This window comes from Trematomus bernacchii, unplaced genomic scaffold (assembly GCF_902827165.1).
Source record: "Trematomus bernacchii unplaced genomic scaffold, fTreBer1.1, whole genome shotgun sequence".
NCBI lineage: Eukaryota > Metazoa > Chordata > Actinopteri > Perciformes > Nototheniidae > Trematomus > Trematomus bernacchii.
Genome location: NW_022987714.1, coordinates 6,596,058 through 6,617,372, shown reverse-complemented (window position 1 = coordinate 6,617,372; position 21,315 = coordinate 6,596,058). Strand labels below are relative to the sequence as shown.

Below are 21,315 nucleotides of genomic sequence, written 5' to 3'. Positions count from 1 at the left end.
AGTGTGTCCTTATACTGCTGGGATTTTACATTCATAGCAACAGACGGTGAAAAGTTGTGTTTTTTCAGAACAGTATGTTCGCACAGTTACCACAGAGACCAGATCATGTGGTGTGTGTAATATGTAACGTACTGTGAGCAGGGCTGAAGCTGCTTCTCTTTGCTCCTCAGGTGATGTCATCGTCTACATTAATGACATCTGCGTGCTTGGCACCACGCACGCCGACGTGGTCAAGCTTTTCCAGTCCGTTCCCATTGGTCAGAGCGTGACCCTGGTGCTCTGTCGAGGCTACCCCCTGCCCTTTGACCCCGAGGACCCCAGCGGCGCAGCAGCGAGCGCCTCCCTGACACCCATCGGCATGGAGCACCGCCCCCTGGTGGTGAACGGCCGCGGCAGCTACGACCCGTACCTGGAGTATCTGTCGCTAAGCTCCCAGCTGCCTCCGCAGGCTCTGGCTCAGGCCGGAGCCCCCCACCCCGGGGACACACATCTGGATGGCTCTTCGCTGCCGCCCACCACACCTGGGTCGGCATCGGCACTCACGCCCCACGACGACAACGTGTCCATGGCCTCCTCTGGGAATGCAGGGGTTGCAACAGCGCAGGGGGCGGAGCTTCTGACAGTTACCATGGTGAAAGGGGCGGAGGGATTCGGGTTCACCATTGCCGACAGCCCCACTGGTCAGCGAGTAAAACAGGTGATGTTTCATGTTCACCTGCACATGAATGAGTACATTAATGATAGTTCATGTGTTAATTCTAAAGGATAAGTTTCAGTAGTCAGCTTCAGCGACAAATTTGGGTTACAAATTAAACTTGATCTAGTTAACGCTACTGAGTAGGAAGAGATTGAGATAATAGGAACAAATTGTGTTCAGCCTGTAAAGGATTTTTTATCTGCTAAAATAGTAATGAGTGATTGAAAGACTAGCTTGTCTTTAAAGAGCTACAGAATAGAACTGTCCAACCTAATAACTTGGAAACCTGACTGAAATAGATCAAATAGAGTAGATGATACATGACGATGAGACAGATTATATTTCTCATCCCTGTTGTATTTGTACAGCATTATAAAAAAAGTGTTCTGCCTTTGATGTTATCTGCACATGCTCCTTAATTGACTTTTAACAAACAATCTTTCTGTCATTATCTTAATATAAATCAAAAAATGAAATTGGTATCCATTATTACCTAAATTACTAGACTGGATTTGGAAAACGCTGAATTGATCGTTATGATTTTAGAGTTGAAAAATAGTTAGGTATCCAAATGAATTCATTATAGTAAACAATATGTTGTTAAATGGTCCCACCAAATCAAATCACAGCGAGTCTTGTTTGTGTGACGCTGGATGAATTGTGGTGCAGGTGCTGGACCCGGGCTCCCAGGCAGCGTCGGGGCTGATCGAGGGAGACCTGATCCTGGAGGTGAACCAACAGCCGGTGGCGGCAGCGGGACACGGGCGGGTGGTGGAGATGCTCAAAGAGTGTCCCGTAGGAGCGGAGGCCACGCTGCTCATACAGAGAGGAGCAACAGGTGAGACAGAAGGGCTTATTTACTGTTTTACTGCTTGTCTGATCAGTAATTAGTTTATTTGCTTCAAATTCGGTTTCCTTTATTCTGTTGTTTACTCATAAGGACTACAAAGACAATTGTACATAACACAATTGTCTAATTAACCACATCAAGAACAAATCGAAAGTATATAAAAATATTTAACAATAATGATTTTTATAAAACGGACAAGTAAAATCAAGCAATCTGATTGGTTCTTAGCCGTGGTATACTGAGCGTATACCACGGGTAGAATTGTAAGTTACTTTTCACAACAAGTCAGTATCCCTCCGCGTCTGAGATAAACAGTATACAGTTGGGCTGAAAAGCAAACTGCTTTTCAAACTGGAACAAGAAAGCAGCGGAGAAGTAACGGGGCAGAAACCCTCCTTTTTACGCAACGGTCCAGACATAGACATCAAACGGCAAAAACATATTCAGTGTGCAGTTCCTTTGGCATTAGGGCAGGGATATTTAGATACTTTCCAAGGTTTGACATAATGAATTGTGCTACTTTTAAAGCAAGCAACGATGTTTTCAAATCTGTAATCAAAAAGGTCCGCAAAAACATTTAAGATTAACTTCGACCTCCGGGGGGGTCTTACTATGGAGGAGTGGATTGAGGAGTGCCTATCTCCAGAACAAAAAGCACCTAAACGACGACATGTAGAGCTACGTGAAGAGCAGGTAGTAGACCAACTGGAAAAGTATCACCATTCAAAAGCTTTCTGATGCGGGTCTTGAAACAAAGCAGAGAAATGATGACCGTTAGTGGCCACAGGTGCGAAAGCTCTCTTCAGAGCTACTGGAAGCCGAATCTCGGGGACCGGAGAAAGTGGAGCAATATTCTCGCCACGCCAAGCAACAGCCTAGAACAACCTCAACCTATACAAGTAACCACGTAAGCCATGCTACTGATGCTGGACAGTTTTTCAGTGGGTGCACAATAAACGGCAACATACACATTAATGTAAATAAATAGCCAAATAATGGATCAACGCTCTCTGTCTAATATGTTCGCTAGCTGTTGTTAGTGTTGTTGCATAGCAACCACCTCGCACTATGTTTCGTGCAGAAGGCAACGGAGGGACTATTTTATTTTGAACATCATTATTTACTAATAACAACTATTTAAATTAGAGTGTGTATTTTTCTTTCATATTGCCACACTTGGTAACCGTTTTATAAAAGCAATAGCTCACTTCAGGCCGTGATATAATGGCCATATACCACGGCCTGTCGTGAGCTATTGCTTAAATATACCACCATTGAAAAGCTAAGGTGCTTTACAATAAAAACATGATACAGGTAATTAAGATCCGGAATATAAACAATCTGAATACTAACAACAAATGCCATCAATTCATTAAAAAATGAAATGAAATGTAATAGATATATTGTAGTTTTTGGTTAATAAGCATGTTATTTCTAATGACGACATCAAATCATTTCCAACTTTTTTAATACCTGGTGATTTTCCGTGATCTATTTATGATAGCAGTAGTGGCAGAAATGCACACATGTACGATTAGTATATAACCCTAAGCCTTAAAGAACCAGAACTTTTTTAGCAAAAATGAAAAATGGGCCTGTGCATGAGCAGCTAAATATAAGTTTCTTATTGAGATGCAGAAATCTCATGTTGCTGTGCATCTTCAACCTCAGCTGCAGCTCCTGCAAGAGAGAAGTCGAGTAGAGTTGACACTCAGAGCTGAGAGTGCAAACCAGATTTTGATTATGACACTTTAGAGAACCGTTCTATTTTTGAACACTTTCAAATGACTTGGATTTTTTATTCAAGTCTGTAGATGAGATTTTATTTTTGGAATACTACAAAGTTTAGAAGTTAGAAGAAAAATTGGAAAACTTTTATTATTTTTTTAAATAACAAGAGTGTTTTTCTTAAAGTGTAATAGTTCAGGATTATTTCTCAGACATAATATCTGCATGATGGTTAAAAAAAAAACACTAAAGAACTTCTGTGTTCCCCTTGGGGAATTAGACTTTTTATGAGACACTTGAAGAAAAATACAATTTAAAAGAAGAGTATTTGGTTATTTTTCATGTAATAGCTCATGCAGATAATACAAAGAAATAAAAAAAAACTACGGACAGTGTAAGCCGATGTCATGGAAAGTCTTGTGTGTCATCATGTTTTCTAAACGCGGCTTTATTGCCAAACAATGTTTTCCAATTTAAAATGCAGTGGAGAGTTTGGATAGATGCTCTGTGGGAGCAGACGACACCAACACTGCTGTGGAGAAGCGGTTTAATTCCCACTGGGGACCTTCAAAATAAATGCGGTTGTTTTTCTGTAATGTGCTTTGGACAGAAACGGCTCTGGAGAATGTTTTCTAACCGGCTGAACTGGTTGGCACGATGTTGTTTGGCCACTTGTTCTGACATAAACTCTGAAATGATGACGCTTTGATTATACAGACAGCATTTTCATAGTGCTCTGGAGTCATGAACGATCAACTTTAAAGTTATGCTTGGTTAGGACAATGGTAACAAAGGGAAACGAGAAACCAAAAAGCTCTAACCAAAACCCCTTCAACCATCCTGTCTGAAAGCCTGTATTGGAAAATGTTCTTTCAAACCATTTTTCCTCCTCCTCACTAACTTTTCAAGCAAACGTTACATTTAGACTGATTGTATAGTTTGGCTGTCTGTGTATTAAGAAGGGGTTACTGTTGTTTACCAATACCTGTCACATGTTAGATCCATCTAACAAGCTCTGCATTGCAATGAGCCGCTCCACACCACCTTTTTTAATGTTCTGCACTCGTTCAGTATTATACCGTTCTTTTTCTTTTGAAGGGAAAGAAGGAGATGACCCCACGCACTCAGTCTGAGAACCTAAATGAAAGGGGAGTTATAACGTAGCAGAGAGAGAATTTCATAGTGGTGAATTTTTGAGTGCAGAGTGATTTCCCTGAACGAAAGAATGGAGTGTGGCCATTTTCTCTTTGTTGCCACCTGCGAGGAAATTAAATTGCACAGTGAACGCTTTATTTGTTTTACAGGTGCTCTTGCTCTGATTTTCTAAAAGGTGTTCTGGTCACAGGGTTACATTTTAATTAGATCATTTCCCGAGGCTGCATACCACTGAAACCGTGGCTAACTGACGAACACACACACAATCGCTCAGGGATTAACCATAGAGCCTGTCCTCTGTACATAATAAAGACTCAGTTTGTAAACTCACTGTTTGTTTTTGATGTGCCAACCTGCAGCTTACGTTGTCATGCTCATTTAGTCGTTAAGTCTGTAGTTTGTCTCAAGATAAATTGCCTTTAGTGAAGGGTTAATTTGCATTGTTTCAGAGATGATAACAGAACATTAAAGAGGAATTAGAAATCCACTCTCTTTTAAATCTCTCCCTTTTTCATGGATGTTATCCAATTAGGGATGAAAACAATCAGTCTCATATGCATCTCAAGTTGAATTAATTGGAGTGTGGCAGGAATGATTATTGTAGACCTGAAAGACAATCAAAGACATTAGCACCTAATGATCCTGATGCATCAGACTATCTCATGTGAGTACTGCTGGGTGCTTATTTACATCCGCCCTGTTGTCTTCAGTCGTACAGTACATTATTGGAGATGTATCGATGAAATGTTGCCCCATCCAAGTGAATTAACTGTGTACTGTATGTTGTTCATTGAATTATACTGTTGATTATGTGAAAGATAATAAATCCTACTAAGTCTAATTTGCACAGATGACATGTGTTTTGCGCAGGAATAAGAAAACACAGTGTTTTATGTGAATGCATGTCATCATGCATGGATGTGTGTGCAGCTGAGATCAGATGTTGTGAGCATCCTATGACCATGCAGAGCCAACATCTGCCTCCTGGTGGTTAACCTTTGCAAAGACATACCCTCAGGCTTCACTGTCGGATACGCCATTTAAAAAGGGTGCTGTAATTCAATATACAAATGAGATTTCCTCACACAGATTAATGCAACATCACATGTACATACACAGATCTGTACTCAAATGTACACACAGCTTGCAATAGATATCCTCCAAAGTGCTGAGCTGAATTTGCCAAACGACGTCCTTCCCCCAAAGCTGCCATACGCTCCAACCTCACCAGTTTCTATCAAACAACTCAAAGGAAACAGCCCCACAGGGACTATCAGGCTGACACACCAGGAGCCTCTCTGGCTCTGTGTGTGTCGCTCTCCTCACTGCAGGGTGAAAAAGAGGACAAGGTCCTTTACAGTGACTCAGATGTGCAAAATGTCAGGAACGATGATTTCTGTGCAGAACATCAGTGAAATTAAGCTCGCTCGCATGTTTTCATGGGAGAGCATCAGTGCTTTGTGCTCAACAGACAGGGTGTTAGACTTGCATGTGTGTGTGTGTGTGTGTGTGTGTGTGTGTGTGTGTGTGTGTGTGTGTGTGTGTGTGTGTGTGTGTGTGTGTGTGTGTGTGTGTGTGTGTGTGTGTGTGTGTGTGTGTGTGTGTGTGTGTGTGTGTGTGTGTGTGTGTGTGTGTGTGTGTGTGTGTGTGTGTGTGTGTGTGTGTGTGTGCGTGTGTGTTTGTCTGTGTGTATTTGTCTGTGTGTCTGTCTGCTGTAGTGTGGGCTTTCTGCCAGACTTCCACTGAGCTGTGGTCGTGTTCACAGCTCGGCCCCCTGACATCCCAGTTTGAAGCGTAGCCAACCACAGACTACAGACATTGTGCTGCACCAATGAGGATGCAGATCATGGCTGTGAAAAAAAGGTGTCACGCTGCACAAGCCAATCAGGCCGATCTGAAAGCCATCCAGGACTCAGCAGGCTAGTCTGTGAGGCTGGCCTGCCAGACTGTCTGACCACTGACTCCAGGGAGAGTCCACGTGCTGCCTCTCCACCAATCAGGCCTTTGTAATTCATCAGCATTCATAGGAGTACACCACACATCCAGCACATATGCCATTGAGTTGTATTAGCATTTAAATTAAGCTTAAAGGCCAATGTGCCTATGACTCTCTTTTTTAATATGAGTGAACAATTGCTCATACTTATTTCCCTCAGTGGGTCATAAAGGAAAGTTTCCTGAGATTGAGCTATTAGAATTCCTTAAAGGCTTCCCTGAAGGCCGGTATTCCCTGCAGGACATGGTTATTAGTCCTAGACCCCCGCAGAGCTTTCCCTCTGCGGCTGCCGCCATACTGAAGCGCTTCAGCACCACGGACAGTTCTCCTCAAACCTCCATTCATGTTTACCTTATGCAATCATGAACAGGGAGGGTTTCTATTTCCCTTTTCCTCATGTTCTTTCATCCTTTGGCCTTCTCTAAGACACAGCAGGGAAGTTAGTTTTTTTTTTTTTTTAAAGGAAAAAATGTCCAAGCGGAAATTATGCTTGTGCGAATAGATATTGGATAGGGAAATATATCTGATAAAAGTGTAAGGAAAGTTACAAATAAATGTAAATGTTCATTTAGTCTTCATACCATTTTCCTCAAATCTCTCCTCGCTCGCTGATTTTGAAGTTCTGCCATTCTGCAGCAAAGTGCGCTGGCCTTCATCTCACACATCTGAAAGTAGTTGATGTAGTTGGAGAGTCATTCCATAAATACATTTCGTCCAGTGCTCTCTGACATTTCTCCGGAAATCTCATAAACTGAATAAATATTTAATATATGAGGCTTCTCTAAAGAATATTTTACAAGCGCCCACGTCTGTTAAAGCATTCATCAGGGAAGCTGAAGGAATCTAGTGTGCTTCATGAGTGTGTTAATGTATCCTCTCTACATGTATGAAGATTCCAACTGCATGTTTATACAAAGCAGCATTTGTATGTGATCAGCCCCATGTGTAAATGTATGTATTTGGGTCTTTGATTCAGCGGAGTCACAGGGGAGCTGTGTAGATGAGATTGTTGTGATGTTAAGTGCTCCCTGCTTCCGATATACAGTACAGATAAAATATGACTTGCTGAGAAAGTGTATAAGTGTATGTATATATATATATATATATATGTGAGTGTGTGTTGGGGGGAGGGGGGCCATGCTTTTGCCTGCAGCCAATGATGTAATTATGTTGAAAGCAAACGCAACAGCCAAACTCATTTAACAAGAGTTACGCAAACAAAGTCAAAACAGACGAATTTGAAATAAGTAAACTGAAGGTTTTTTTCACACATTAAGAGGAGAGGATTTACAACTTATTCATATCTCATGAATAAAACATTTGCACATAGGTTGCATTATAGTTGTTTTCTGTCTGTATAGTATAGTTGTAATTGTCTGTAGTTTTGTTGTTTCGTATGAGACAGATTATCCGAGTCTGCTCTCTGTAAACTGTGTTTTCTCTTTCTTCCTCAGGCCACATCTCTCCGTGGAAGGCCTCCAAACAGGTATTATATTTGATCCAAATGTTTCTGCTTGTTTCTGTGTGTGTTTTCAACTGAGAGAAAAAGGAGAGGCGGGGGGGGAAATGTTCGTCTGAACCAGATTTGTTTGTTGAAGCAGGGAGGGGAGATTGAAGCGTGTGGGATCAGCTTTTGTCATTGCGGTTGTGTTGCCTCAGAGGTGTTTGGCTTTTGCCTCATTGTGAAATGAGCCAGCCTGTCGTGACCTGCTTATTGGTTTGATCACATCAGATCTCACACCTCACCAGCTGGGGAAAAGCTCTTTTAGACGTAAACTTAAACTGCAGCTGCTGCTGCTGCTGCTGCTTACATAATCAGCTCTCATTGTTGGTGATACACAGAATATTAAGACATGATGAATCTGGTCTCATTAAAGTTCAAATTGTGAATATTGATTTTAATTTGTTATATCTGCCCCCAGGCCAAAAAAGCTCATCAGTAGCCATAACTCTTAACTAAATATAAATCATAAAAGGTACACTTACATAATAATACATTTCCTATTTTAAGTATTACATGTATATTTAGTTTATTATTTTATTAAGTGTGATGATCATCTTCCTTCATCAAGGTTACCAGACATTGTTCCCTGCACATAGTTAGCCTTGGATTTAGTCTTCACTGATATGCATTTTCTTATCATTTGAAAACCTGCATAGAGCTAATTAATCACTGTGAACATGAAGCCCTTATTTGTCAAATTTGTGTTTGAGTACTTCATTCTACCAGACTGCAGTTTTCTTGAAAGCTGATATAATTGGTTTACCGCAGTTACCAGACTTTAGTTGCACTTTGAATTCCTATTTGTCTTATTTGCACAACAGCTGCTGCTGTATATAATTCCTGTGTTGTTGTTTTTCTACACATATGCTAATATTACATCTTATATCTTGTATTTATATAAGAACTGTGCAGGTCAGTGTTGTACGCATATCGTTTTCAGCTGTATGTTGTTTTCTCTTCCTGCTTGGTGCAGTAACACGTCGGCTGTTCCAGCATTGGGTGGCTGTCATGAGTGGACTAGTTGCCCACATACACCTTTAGAAAATGAAATGAATCAATCAATCAATAAGAGGCCAATAGAAAGACATGTAACATTTTATCCCACAGTCAAATGTTTCGTAACAAACCAAATGCATATTTGTATTCAAGATAATAAGTGTTCACCTTATTTACATTTTGAATGTTATTCTGTTATTGCTGCACATTTTATGAAATGCTTTGTTTGCTCTTGTTGACAAAATCAGATCAGCAGCAGATTGACATTGTGCAAGTAATATATGTGGTTCTTAATCTTTTTTCACCAAAATATCATCAAATTGCTTTGTGCTGCTTGATTTTAATGAACCTCCCACCTGTTTGCTCTTTACCTTACACCTGTGCAGAATGCACTTCACACCAAATTACCAAACAGTCAGGCAAATCGTTTCAAGACCAAGAAATGGCAAACAGAACATTTGCTGCCTGCAATGGGTTCCTATAATAAGAATGAAACATCTGTTGTTGATGCTTCTGATGTTGCTGTCTCCTAGTTGCCTGACCAGTGGGACCCACATGGCAGCCCCCAAGCCAACCTGTCCGGCCCGGGTCTGCAGCCCAGCACGCCGTTCCCAAACCAGCCCCAGCACCGCACGTCTGTGCCGGACTCCACCGAGGGCTTCGATCTTAACAAACCGGATCCCTACGACCTCTACGAGAAGTCGAGGGCCATCTACGAGAGCCGACGTGAGTGCGGTAACCTCATGAACGATGGAGCATTATGTTGCTGTGAATTGCGGATAATATGGTGATTTTAATTCAATGACAGAGTCCACCTTTAATGTCTTCACTTGTGTCTCAGGTCCAGAGTATGAGGAGGTGGAGGTGCACCTGCTGAGGGAGAAGACCGGGTTTGGCTTCCGCATCCTGGGGGGAGACGAGGCCGTGCAGGCTGTGAGTCCGGACGCCCGTGACAAGGCTCGTATGGGACGGGCTGGACCACACACATATTTAACCTCATACACACCAACACCTTACCTGCACCTAACCTCATCTCACACTTCATCCAGCGACACACATTTAACTAACATACGCTGCACACACATTTACACACAAGCACTCACATTGTCCTAACTGCTCATTGCCTCCCATACTGAAACACCGCATTTAATGTCCAAGTGTGAAACAGCATGAAAACGAGGGGTTACGTATGGTAACCCTTGTTATATAAACACAGGCGGAGCCCTCTACTGGACTCTATGGGTACTACCTTATCATGCGAGCATTCACCTACTGAGAATTCTATAGACGTAGCCGGCCCCGGGGCGGGCCTACCTGAATGCGTGCACAAGCCCACCGTATATAAGGCGGCCACGCCTCCCGTTCCCGTCATCCTACACTTCTCTTCAGCGAGCAGCATAGGACAGACAGGGCCCCTGAGTAGAGGGCTCCGCCTGTGTTTATATAACAAGGGTTACCATACGTAACCCCTTGTTATATCTCTCACAGGCTCCGCCCTCTACTGGAATCTATGGGTACAGTGGGCGGAGCCCCGATGTATACACGCGCTGTCGTCCCACAACAACACTGTTCCATCTCACTGTCTCTGACCGGCTTTCTGGTTAGCAGCTGCTGCTTGTAACCGTGGAGAAAAAAATTGGGGCTGCGGCTGACAGACCCTGGCGCGCTTACCCCACGGAGGTGTGCTATGACGTGGAGAACTCCCCCCCTGCCCTAAAGCAGGGGGAAAGAGTCCTCCAGCCCCTATGGGCCCAGTGCGCGTCACGTCAAAAACGTAAGCGCATTACGCCCGGGGAGGGGGTCAGATGCCTACTGACCCACAGCCCCCCTCCCTCCTCACCAGTCCTGCGTTGCCCCAGCAAGCACAGACGATGAAAAGGAGCCAGACATGTCCAAGAGATACAACTTTATGAAGGCGCCTGGCATTGACCAAGACGCTGCCGTGCATATGTCCTCCACACTCACGCCGTTAAATAAGGCTGTTGACACAGCCATAGCTCGTGTAGAGTGTGCACGGACCCCCGTGGGGAAGGCTCTCCCTGCCTGTCCGTAGGCATGTGCAATGCACTCGCAGAGCCAGCCTGCCAGGCGTTTCTTGGACAGGGCCTTCCCGATCACCCCGCCCCGAAGCACACAAACAGCTGTTCAGTGCGTCTAAGAGCAGCCGTGCACATAACACGCTAGCGCACGCACCGGGCAGAGGAGGTGCAATTTAGGATTCGTCCCGAACGTCCCGATGGCCAGTCCGCCACTGCCAGGCAAGGTGTGTTTTCTGACAACAGCCCGGGCAATAGCGTCTCTTGAACCCGCACAGTGCTTTGACAGCACTTCGGTTTATTCCACTCACGTGCGCGTGCCCAACTGTTGGCTCCTATACTGGAGTTTACAGCGGGGGCGGGGAGAGTGGGACAGTGTTCCTACCTCTTGGGATGAGCAAGAAGCAGCCACGCCGGGGCCGGCTACGTCTATAGAATTCTCAGTAGGTGAATGCTCGCATGATAAGGTAGTACCCATAGAGTCCAGTAGACGGCGGAGCCTGTGAGAGATATAACTATGATCCTTAAAAAATGTAGAAGGAGAATAAAAGCAAGGTGGAAAGATGTTACCATGATATAAAACTAGATCCAGCCTGGATAAAGCAATTACTGAGCGATTCCACTGTGTTCCATTCTCTTCACCTTCATCTATGCTGCTAATATTGATTGTCTTTGAACAGATTGTTATTGGCGCTATCATAGAGAACACTCCCGCTGAGCGCGATGGGCGGCTGCGACCTGGGGATGAGCTCATTTCTGTGGATAAAAATGTGGTTGCTGGGAAACCACACAAATACGTTATAGACTTGATGCACGCAGCCGCTCGCAACGGTCAAGTCAGCTTGACTGTGAGAAGGAGAGTGCAAATGCCTGGTGAGGACATGTTTTATCTTTTTGTTTTGTTTGTTTATTTCACACTTAACCGAGACTTGGAGAACATGCTGGAGATTTCACTGGCACCAAATTAAAAAAAAGAGAACTTGGACAGAACACACATGCTGACAATCTGTGTGCAGGATCAGTGTGTACTTCTCACCCACACATATTTTCTGTGGTAGTAGATCATACATATTACATATCAAGCCAAGGGCAAAATCTTCAGTGAGACTCTGAAGGGGGCAACCCGGTTGTGGGGTAGGTAGAGCCCTAAAAAACATTTGCATAAACTTCTATATTTTCCCATCATATGAGCCTGTTTTGTAAAAAAAGTTAGCGTTTTGACCAACCACACAAGGATAAGGAGGTCGGTTAACAGAGCAGGAAACCCACAGAGTGTCTGATCCTTCAGTACAGTATAAACTTTATTGTACATAGAAAATGTCAAGGCTAAATTTGGCGTTGGCACTGTTGCATGCAATATATTCTGCAGAGCTGGAATGTCTCCAGCAGCTACATCTTGGGCTGCTTTATATTAAAAAGCTTTAATAAATGAACAGCCATCGAGAGCAAATTGATCATGTTTCATGGTAGCTGTTGCTTTGACTTTGACTCTTCCTCCTTGCCTCCTCTCCTCCAGGTGAGCTGTGTCCTGTGAACGGCCGCAGCCCCGGCTCTGTGTCGACCCAACACAGCTCACCACGAAGCGACGCAGCCTCAGCTTCGGGCCCTCCAGCTTTAGCCGTCCCAGCTGCCACCTCTCCTCCAGAGGGATCCGCCCTGCAAACCAGTGATGTGGTTATTCACCGCAAGGAGAACGAGGGCTTCGGCTTCGTCATCATCAGCTCCCTAAACAGACCGGAGAACGCCTCCGTCATCAGTGAGTGGTTTCTTTCTGGAGCCTTAAAGGCTGTTACTGAGGGCCAATGGTGATTTTATAAATCCAGATAACTTAGAATCCTGAGGGTGGTGACTTTCCTAGAGTGACTGTTTATGAGGTTTTGCTACTGTCTCAATCTAAGTATAATATCATTAAAAAATATTTAAATGGATTTATAAACTATTACATTTTTACCAGACAAGGCCCGTTGTGTTTGCACTGCATTTTCCCTCAAAAACAGGGTCAGAAGTATAATATCCATCTTATCTGATCCACTAATAACCAGTGGGCTTCATGCCCCTTAACAATTAGTTTGCTGGAGTGGTTTTACTTATACCTTCCAAAAGCTTCATAACATTTATTGGCTGGGGTCGAAAGAGTATTTAAAAGTCTTAAGTTTTGCCTTTTAAACATACTGTATGGTTACACTAAAGAGAGGTGGTATCTTTTAACAGAAGATGGGATTCTTGAACCAGTCTCATTGCACGCTGAAGAATTTATAATTGAACATTATTATGGTGTAGTTAGTTCACAGTAGTCATTATAATATCAAACATTAGTTCAGGGTGTAAATGTGCATGTTCACCAGTCCCTAAGGCTCTTCTCTGCTTGTGGGACCAGAAAGGTTTTATACTTAAGTGGAAATGTTCAGTTTTCTTCAATTTTTCTATCTCCAAAAAACATGAAACACGAAAACATGTTTTGTGAAGATGTTATTGCCCTAAAACAGTGATTAAGATCTTTAAAGGTACGTTTCATAGCAGATTTAAACAATGTAAATGTTTCTGTTTAGTGGCATTGCTTTATCTGGATTAACAACATTTCGAAATGTAATGATTGAAACTGTTTAATGCCAGGCGAGGCTCTGGTTGTAACACAATCCATGTTATTCTCTCCACTTCAAAATAGCTTTTTTATTAGTGCTGTTTTTGAAATGTTTCTTCCAAATAGCCATTAACAACCACCTTGTTATGCCTCTTTCCAGCGGTGCCCCATAAAATAGGCCGCATCATCGAGGGCAGCCCTGCGGATCGATGTGGGAAGCTGAAGGTGGGCGACCGGATCCTGGCGGTGAACGGACAGTCCATCATCAGCATGCCGCACGCAGACATTGTGAAGCTCATTAAAGATGCTGGGCTTACTGTCACGCTGCACATCATACCAGAAGAGGGTGAGTGTGTGACATGAAAACAAATACTGTGACTTCAGTTTTATGTGGTAGCTTGTTTTGTTTTCCCCTTTATAGAAGAAAACTGCAAATGACAGACAAAATGTATCTTCTTAGGCAGGTTCACAAAGTAATCCTGAAAGGAGCACAATGTCAGGAAGGAGCTTTCTCCAAGTGTTTTGTTTATGGTGACACTTGAACATAATCCAGAACCAAAGGGTTGTCTGTTCTGATTTTAGCAATAAGACAAGCCAAAAAGTTGTAAGGCCCTTTCAGGTTATACAGAAGATAATTCAGTAGTTTTCTCAAATACATTTCAGAAAATTCTGAAAGTTCTGCAGTCTTCTGAATCCTGAGCACATTTCCTTTGTCCAATGAGTTTTTTTACTCTCCTCAAAACTTTAACAGAACAAATCTTGTCTCATCTCCATCACAGGAGCCCATTCTGGCCCCGGCTCAGAGAAGCAGAGCCCCATGACCCAGAAACACAGCCCCCAGACCCAGCCCAGCCCTGTAGCCCAGCCCGGCCCAGGAGGCCCCCAGCCCGGCCAGACGGCCCTCCAGGCAGGTCAGATAACCATCCAGCCCGGCCAGACACCAGCTCAGCCCGGACAAACCGTGAGTGGCCCCCCCGCACCAGCAGCCTCCCAGCCTGCGCCGGCTGGATCCCAGCAGAGCCCGGTCAGCCAGCCCTCCGGCCCCCCGCCGCCGCTCTACCTCCACGACGGCAGGTAAGACGGCTGTTCTAGTTTGTAGATTCATTTGAGGTATTATATGTAACATTTCCGTTACAACATGTGTACAAAAACAGGGTTACTGTTCGTTTGACTTGGTCGCCTCCCTTTTGTGTACCCGTCAGCGTTTTAGTTTTATGCCTTAAGCTGTCAGATACTGACTTTTCATACCTTTTCTTACACCTTTTTACAATTAACATTTTTCATCTAAGTCGGTTTTAACTTTATATTTTACCACAATTAAAATGTTAGACATCTGTTGAGCATGTAATTTCTCTTACGATAAAAACATCCTGAACGATGAAGGACTCACAACAAGGAGATTCTGACTTCAGTGACAAACTCCAGTGACCCAAAGCTACTTCAACTATACAGACATACTGTATATAGGTGCGTGTGTGCCATCCTCTCCTTGCATGCCAGTCATTTCAGGAGAAAACCTTTTTCTCAGTCAGATTGTCAAGCTGGTTTCGTCTCTGTTGCATAACACCACTTCTCCAGTGGCATTGAATAATTTACTTCAAGGTATCTCTTCTATAATGCAGGAACCCAGCGATCAGGCCCTTTCTCATGTCAAAACTATAGAGTGTGAGTGTGTGCATGGATAGGCGTGTGTGCATGTGACACTCGGATCAAGAGCAGCACTCCCAGAGCTGTGGATGTATTCCCACTTTACTAGTAAGAGCTTGATAAAGTTCCATAACGGAGAGCGATATCTCCATCATTTTGGTATTCAGCCACCTTAGCTGCACACACTTATGCAGCAAACTTAGCTAAAAGGTGTCTTTACATTAACCTTCATGGTTATCAACACTGTCTATTCATACAGGAGAAGACACACATGGATATGTGAGGTTTTGTGCAGTCCAAAACATACTTCTAATAAGTCCATGAGTTGAGTCATTCATATTTTATTTTGTGCGCTGATATGGTTGGTGGGTGTATCTTGGAAGAAGAAAGTAGTTCCTACTTGAAACTGCTCAGAAGGCCTGTGGATTCTCTTGAGCCGGGTCATGATCTCTTGGAAGAAACATTGCTGTTTAATTTCCCTACAGGAATCAACAAAGGTTTATCTTATCTTCATTTTGCAATGTTCCTTCTTTTTTTTTCAAAAGAAAGCAGAATTCTAGAAATAAAAAAAAATATATATATATTCTAATTTTGTTTAAACTGTCCCTTTAATTCTTAAAACAATATTCTCTCGATTAAGCCACAAACTTTTCCTTTGATGTTGTTGCTTTCTCTCACAGGTCAGAGGTAAAAGCCAGACAGGATGTCAAACCTGACTACCGCCATCCTCCATTCACTGATTACAGGCAACCTCCAGTAGACTACCGTCACCCGCCGGTCTCTGATTATCGCCAGCCGCCGACGCTGGACTACAGACACCCGCCTGGCATGCTGGACTTCAGACAGCACCCTGCAGCTGCACAGTTTCCTCTGGGGCTGCCTCCTGACTTCAGACCCCAGGTAAACCCAGACCAGGATCCATTCACTTGAGATGAGACTGAGTTGTACAGATTAATTTGTATCCAGTTAGCCACCACACTGTGGAGTTGGTTTTCGCTATAATGGTCATACACTGTTATTTGCGGTGGGTTTGTTAAAAGTTCTCTACATGTTTTTTCTGTAGGACTATGATTACTTTACGGTGGAGCTGGAGAAAAGTACAAAGGGTTTTGGCTTCAGTATCCGCGGGGGCCGAGAGTACAAGATGGACCTGTTTGTGTTGCGCCTTGCTGAAGATGGTCCCGCCATACGTAATGGAAGGATGAGGGTGAGACGACAAAGTTGAACAGCTCTTTGGGAGGGGACTGGAATTGCTGTCAGTGAAAACAGTTGTTTGAGTCACAGATGTGCACTGAGAAGCAGCAATATGTCAGTTTGACCATCTTAACGTTCATCAAAAATATACACATATCACAACATGCTTGTCTGTGATTTATTTATTTCACAGAATTTAAAGCTGTTTTGAAATGTAACAGCTCGTAGTTTAACATTTCAAAGGAAGACCGTCCCTGCTGTTGCTCTTTGCAACATGGTTATTATCACTCCTTTTATCAATACAAATATTTAATTGTGTGCCCTGCTTGGGGCAGAATTAGCTCATAGTTAGGAAAGCGTGACACTGAGTAAGTCTATGTGCACATGAACTCAGCTCACCCTTAAAAACTCCATTTGAGGTTCACTTGAACAAAGCCGCAGCTGCTCAGTGGAGCTCCACACCTACAGTTGATCAGTAGTCAACTTTCTGTAGATAAACACAAGCTGACAGAAATCGACCCTCCGCTCTGTGTGTCTCCTCCAGGTAGGGGATCAGATCATTGAGATTAACGGGGACAGCACTCGGGACATGACTCACGCCCGCGCCATTGAACTCATCAAGGCGGGGGGCCGGCGGGTCAGGCTGCTGCTGAAGCGCGGCTCAGGGCAGGTGCCAGATTATGGTAGGTAACCCTGGAACAAATTAAGTGTCTAACCACTCTCCTTAGTCTCTGACCTGATCACTTTCTAACCTTTATACTAGAGATTCATTGTTTGAGGTTCAACATTACTTTTTTTTTAACAAGAATGCTACGTGTTTTAACATTTTAACATTTATATCTTTCTGCCTTTTACTCCTGGCTCTGCAGTCTTTTGCTCTGTATTTAAACTTGTCTTTATGTGAAAAACGACTTTGTCCTTATATTAGAATAACACCCTTCCCTTTAGCCCTCGTGTGTTGTAACCCCTCTGCTTTAAATCTAATGATTGGTATAGGCTCTTACTTGCCTTCCCTCAGGAATGGTACCTTCCAACCTCTCCATGTGCATGAAAGGTGAAACACTAAGCTCCCCCTATTTCTTCCTAATGGGACACTCTAAAGACACGGTTTGTGAAAAACTGCACGTCTCTCCATACTGATTAATCTGTGTTCAGTGTAGCTGTGCTCTTGGCATGCGTGTATGTATGGTCATGAGTTAATGCATGGGAAATGGCAGGCGTGTGAATCGATGTGTGTTCGTCTGCGGTGGCCTCTGCGTGTTGCAGTAAGAGAGCAATATGGTTTGAAGTGACCCTCCAGATGAAATTGTATCATCCTGAAGAGGGCTGTGAAGTAGACAGTGTGAAATCAATCTGCTCAGGATCAGTCTGTCACACAACTACAAACATGCTCATTGTTTTCAAGCACTGAATGAATCCTGCCCCACATGTCTGTTGTGGTAGATTACCATTTAGGTGTAGAGGCCTACATGGTCAGGTGTGTGCTCCTCACACACATTTGCATGCAATTTGCCTGATATTATATTAGAATTAGATGTTTGATGTTTGTATTATTGTGTACATCTTTGTTCTCTCTTCTTTGTTCCTCTTCTTATTCTCTCTGTGTGCATGTGCATGCAGCTTTGTGCCACTCTGCTTTTACCTCAGTCAACCTGAGAGTGTTTTCGTGTTCCCTGACAGACTGTGACGGCCCCTGGGATTCCTTTTCTACAGCCCACTCTGCCCTGCAGGAAGTGACCCTCGAACCCTACCCGAATCCATTGCTCTCATCCCATCCAGCCTCAGCCCCAGACTCCCCTCATCAGCTCCCTCTAGAGGCCACGGTGTGCATGGCAGACAAAGCTCCACACCTGACAGACCACAGCTCCATGAGAGGGGCTACAGGTGGCAGGTCCACCCAGCAGAAGTGCATCATCAGGGGGCAGGGAGCCCCTCAGGGGTCTGGAGAGATGGACTGTGACAGACAGCCTCGGGCTTTGCCTCCCAAAGCTGTCCTGGGGAGGTCTGTTGAAAGAAGAGAGCAGAGGCAGAGGGAGACTTGCTCCCCCTGCTGTGAGAGGAAGGGTCTGCACACACAGGCCATGAGCACTGTCTGGCCCTGGGACCCCTATGTGAGTGTGAATCTTAATGGAGCCTCTCTCGGTGGCAGAGAGGGACACGTCAGCCTCCAGGAGAGGATGGTGTCCAGAGGTCTGTTCCCCAGAGAAGACGAGCAGGCCAGTGGGCTCTGCTGCCCCTCCAAATCCATGGAGGATAATCCTGCGAGGAGCACCGCGGCCTCCCCTGGGCCCTGGAACGTCCCCGGCTCTGACAAACTTCCCGGCACCCTGAGGTCCTGGACCTCCACAGTGAGCAGGTAGAATGATCTGGCTGGTTCAGACCGGATCACACTGTCTGGCTCCTCTTTCAGTTCCCCATCAGATGTCCAGGGAACAGCAGTAAATCCCCCTCACCCTCTCTTTCTGTCCTGTTTTATTTCTTCATCCACTTCAAAAATCATATTTTATTTTTCATTTGTTCTTACAAATAAATAATTATTACACCCACCACCTTAAAAACAAAGGAACTTCACAGCTGTTGTAACATACAGTATAAAACCGATAAAGAAAACACAATACTGCATTTTGGACCCTCAGATGCGACAGTGTTCTGATCACAGATGGAGCAACAATTTCTGATTCTGAGTGGAGCTGTGCTTTCGACGCGTACCTTTAACTGCTCGACCGTATCTGGCTCAGATTGGTGAGTGCAACGTAACCTCAGAGGGAACAAGGTTCCTCGCAGGACAGAGACATATGAACATCCAAGAGATTTACTTTGCTCCATTTTCTCTCTGCAGTGCGAGAAGAGTGAGAGTACAAATCTGTCAGAGGGGGGCAGTGACACTGACACTCCTGGAAGACATGGCACAGACCCACTGGACAGCCTGGTTAACCCGACATATGTTAGATCTCACATGCCTACCAATATATCATATACTGTAAATGTAAAGATGTGAAAAATATGTACATTTGGTAATCACATAAACATACCTGTTGGTGTTTTTTGAGGCAGTGTTGTAGTTAGATACATTGTAAAGAAAAGAGAAAAAAACACCAGGACAGTATTTTAGGATCACTATTTCCATGGCCTCGTCTATTACTACATATCAAAGACTGTGCAAGTCACCAAACCCAGTGTGCATGGATATAAACCACCATGTCTTTATTCAAGGACTCACGTGTCTTTTAGAGGTGAAGTATAGAGAGGATACCCTCTGTGGAGCTGACCAGTTGCTACTCACGTGAGACTAAAAGAACATATTTTTTCTCTCATCAAATTTAACTTTTGCGTGACTGAAAACACTTTGCTTTGTAAGAACTCATAATAATGTTCTGCGTTCTGTACGCAACTTGATCACAAGTCAAACATGCAGTCATTGTGCCGAACTATGAGCTGTGTTGTATTCATTTAATGCTCAACGGTAGAATTTTGTCCAGTCTATATTTCCCATTTCTATGCCTTTTACTGTGCTAAGTGTACCACATCACTGTGGGGGAGGGGCATCGGTGTGGGAAGAGGAGGCCGATGGATATGAGGTGGGGCGGAGTGCCTTACTCAAACTAATGCAGAGCTGTTGCCGTGGTGATTTGTTTCGGGAACTGAATGCAAAACAGATGTTAATGACCATGCACACATATCAGCAAACTGTTGAGTTGTGGAGCCTGTTTTCCTCTGACTTAACACCCAGCAGTATATTTACAGTTAACTTGATGCACTCTTATCATATTGATGATTGCCCTGGTCCCCTGGTGTTAAAGGGGATACAATGTAGCCTGTAGCATTACATCCTCTTCTGGAGTCGTGGTTTCTGTTGTTTCATCCGTCTCATTCCAGCTTTATTTGTCCATTAAGTAAAGGAAACAAACTAAGACGTTTATCTGTGGAGCGGGTGTTCAATCAGAACATTTAGATCCTGGCAGAGCTGAGGCGTGCTGCTATTAAACGGAGACACCCAAGATGAAGTCACTCTCCTCCTGCATTTCTCCTGATATCATCCATTCCTCTCAACAAGATGTTTGCTCTCATTGCAAATTAATCACCAGAACTTTGGAGTAGTGGAGGGCCAGATGAGTTTAGAAAAAGAATCACGATGCATTGTGACAATTCGCCTGAATGCAGCACGATGGCACATCCAAGCTGTACTGGTAAACTGGTGTAGGCCTAACTGGTCACCTGCTTTTTACAAGACAATGCACCTGCAGACTGGGACACTAGAAAGACCTGAACAGTTGAATACAACTGTGTGTCATGTGATGAACATGTTACCAAGGAGCATGTCAACATGCCACTAGGCTGTAGAAATGTGTTTACTGTATGTACAAATGTCAAAGTTCAGAAAAGATGAAAGAATATTTTATCTAGCCCTCTGTCTCCGTCCAGGCCGTCCCCCTGCCTGCTGTGAGTGATTTTGTATACAAAAACAAAAAACTGCTTTATTGGAACTTGTGAAGGATGGCACGTTCATAAATCCCCATTGAGATCAAGTATAACTGTGTAGTGTTAATTGTGTATTATTCACCTTGTACAGCTGTATTCCTACAAATATGGTTTACTGTATCATTGATACTGTAGTTTCAAAGACGTGAACAACTATTTTTATGAAATGCGACAGTACTGATATATTACATTTTGCTAAAAAACTAAAAACTTGTTTACTGAAAGATATTCTGAAATACTGTCAAATAAACTCTTGACATGGTGTAAAATATTTATTTGTAGAGATTGTTTTACTTGTGACCATAATGGTGAGAACAGCAATCCACTAATCAGCAAAATCTTAAATGTGAGGTATGCTGCTTTTGAATGTTTCCTACAATTCTAAATCCAATATTTTTGGATGGACAAGACATTTGAAGACGGATTTCAGATATTTTACATACTGAACAATA

General features: G+C 43.6%; 1 protein-coding gene across 3 annotated transcripts in view; it reads left to right on the top strand.

Annotated features, from left to right (window-relative positions):
- The window catches only part of LOC117491544 (membrane-associated guanylate kinase, WW and PDZ domain-containing protein 2-like), a 79,078-nt gene extending 57,944 nt beyond the window's left edge, over positions 1-21,134 (top strand). For 2 of the 3 annotated variants that reach the window (XM_034141589.1, XM_034141591.1), the window contains exons 10-22: positions 171-697; positions 1,367-1,535; positions 7,881-7,912; positions 9,460-9,652; positions 9,768-9,883; positions 11,643-11,835; positions 12,479-12,718; positions 13,704-13,889; positions 14,323-14,617; positions 15,871-16,090; positions 16,254-16,397; positions 16,929-17,067; positions 18,065-21,134. In XM_034141589.1, coding sequence (XP_033997480.1) covers positions 171-697; positions 1,367-1,535; positions 7,881-7,912; positions 9,460-9,652; positions 9,768-9,883; positions 11,643-11,835; positions 12,479-12,718; positions 13,704-13,889; positions 14,323-14,617; positions 15,871-16,090; positions 16,254-16,397; positions 16,929-17,067; positions 18,065-18,744 — 3,134 coding nt within the window. In that variant the 3' untranslated portion in view covers positions 18,745-21,134. The remainder of the gene's footprint in view (positions 1-170; positions 698-1,366; positions 1,536-7,880; positions 7,913-9,459; positions 9,653-9,767; positions 9,884-11,642; positions 11,836-12,478; positions 12,719-13,703; positions 13,890-14,322; positions 14,618-15,870; positions 16,091-16,253; positions 16,398-16,928; positions 17,068-18,064) is intronic. The other variant, XM_034141590.1, reaches the window with a different exon arrangement.
- Positions 21,135-21,315: the final 181 nt, after the last annotated feature.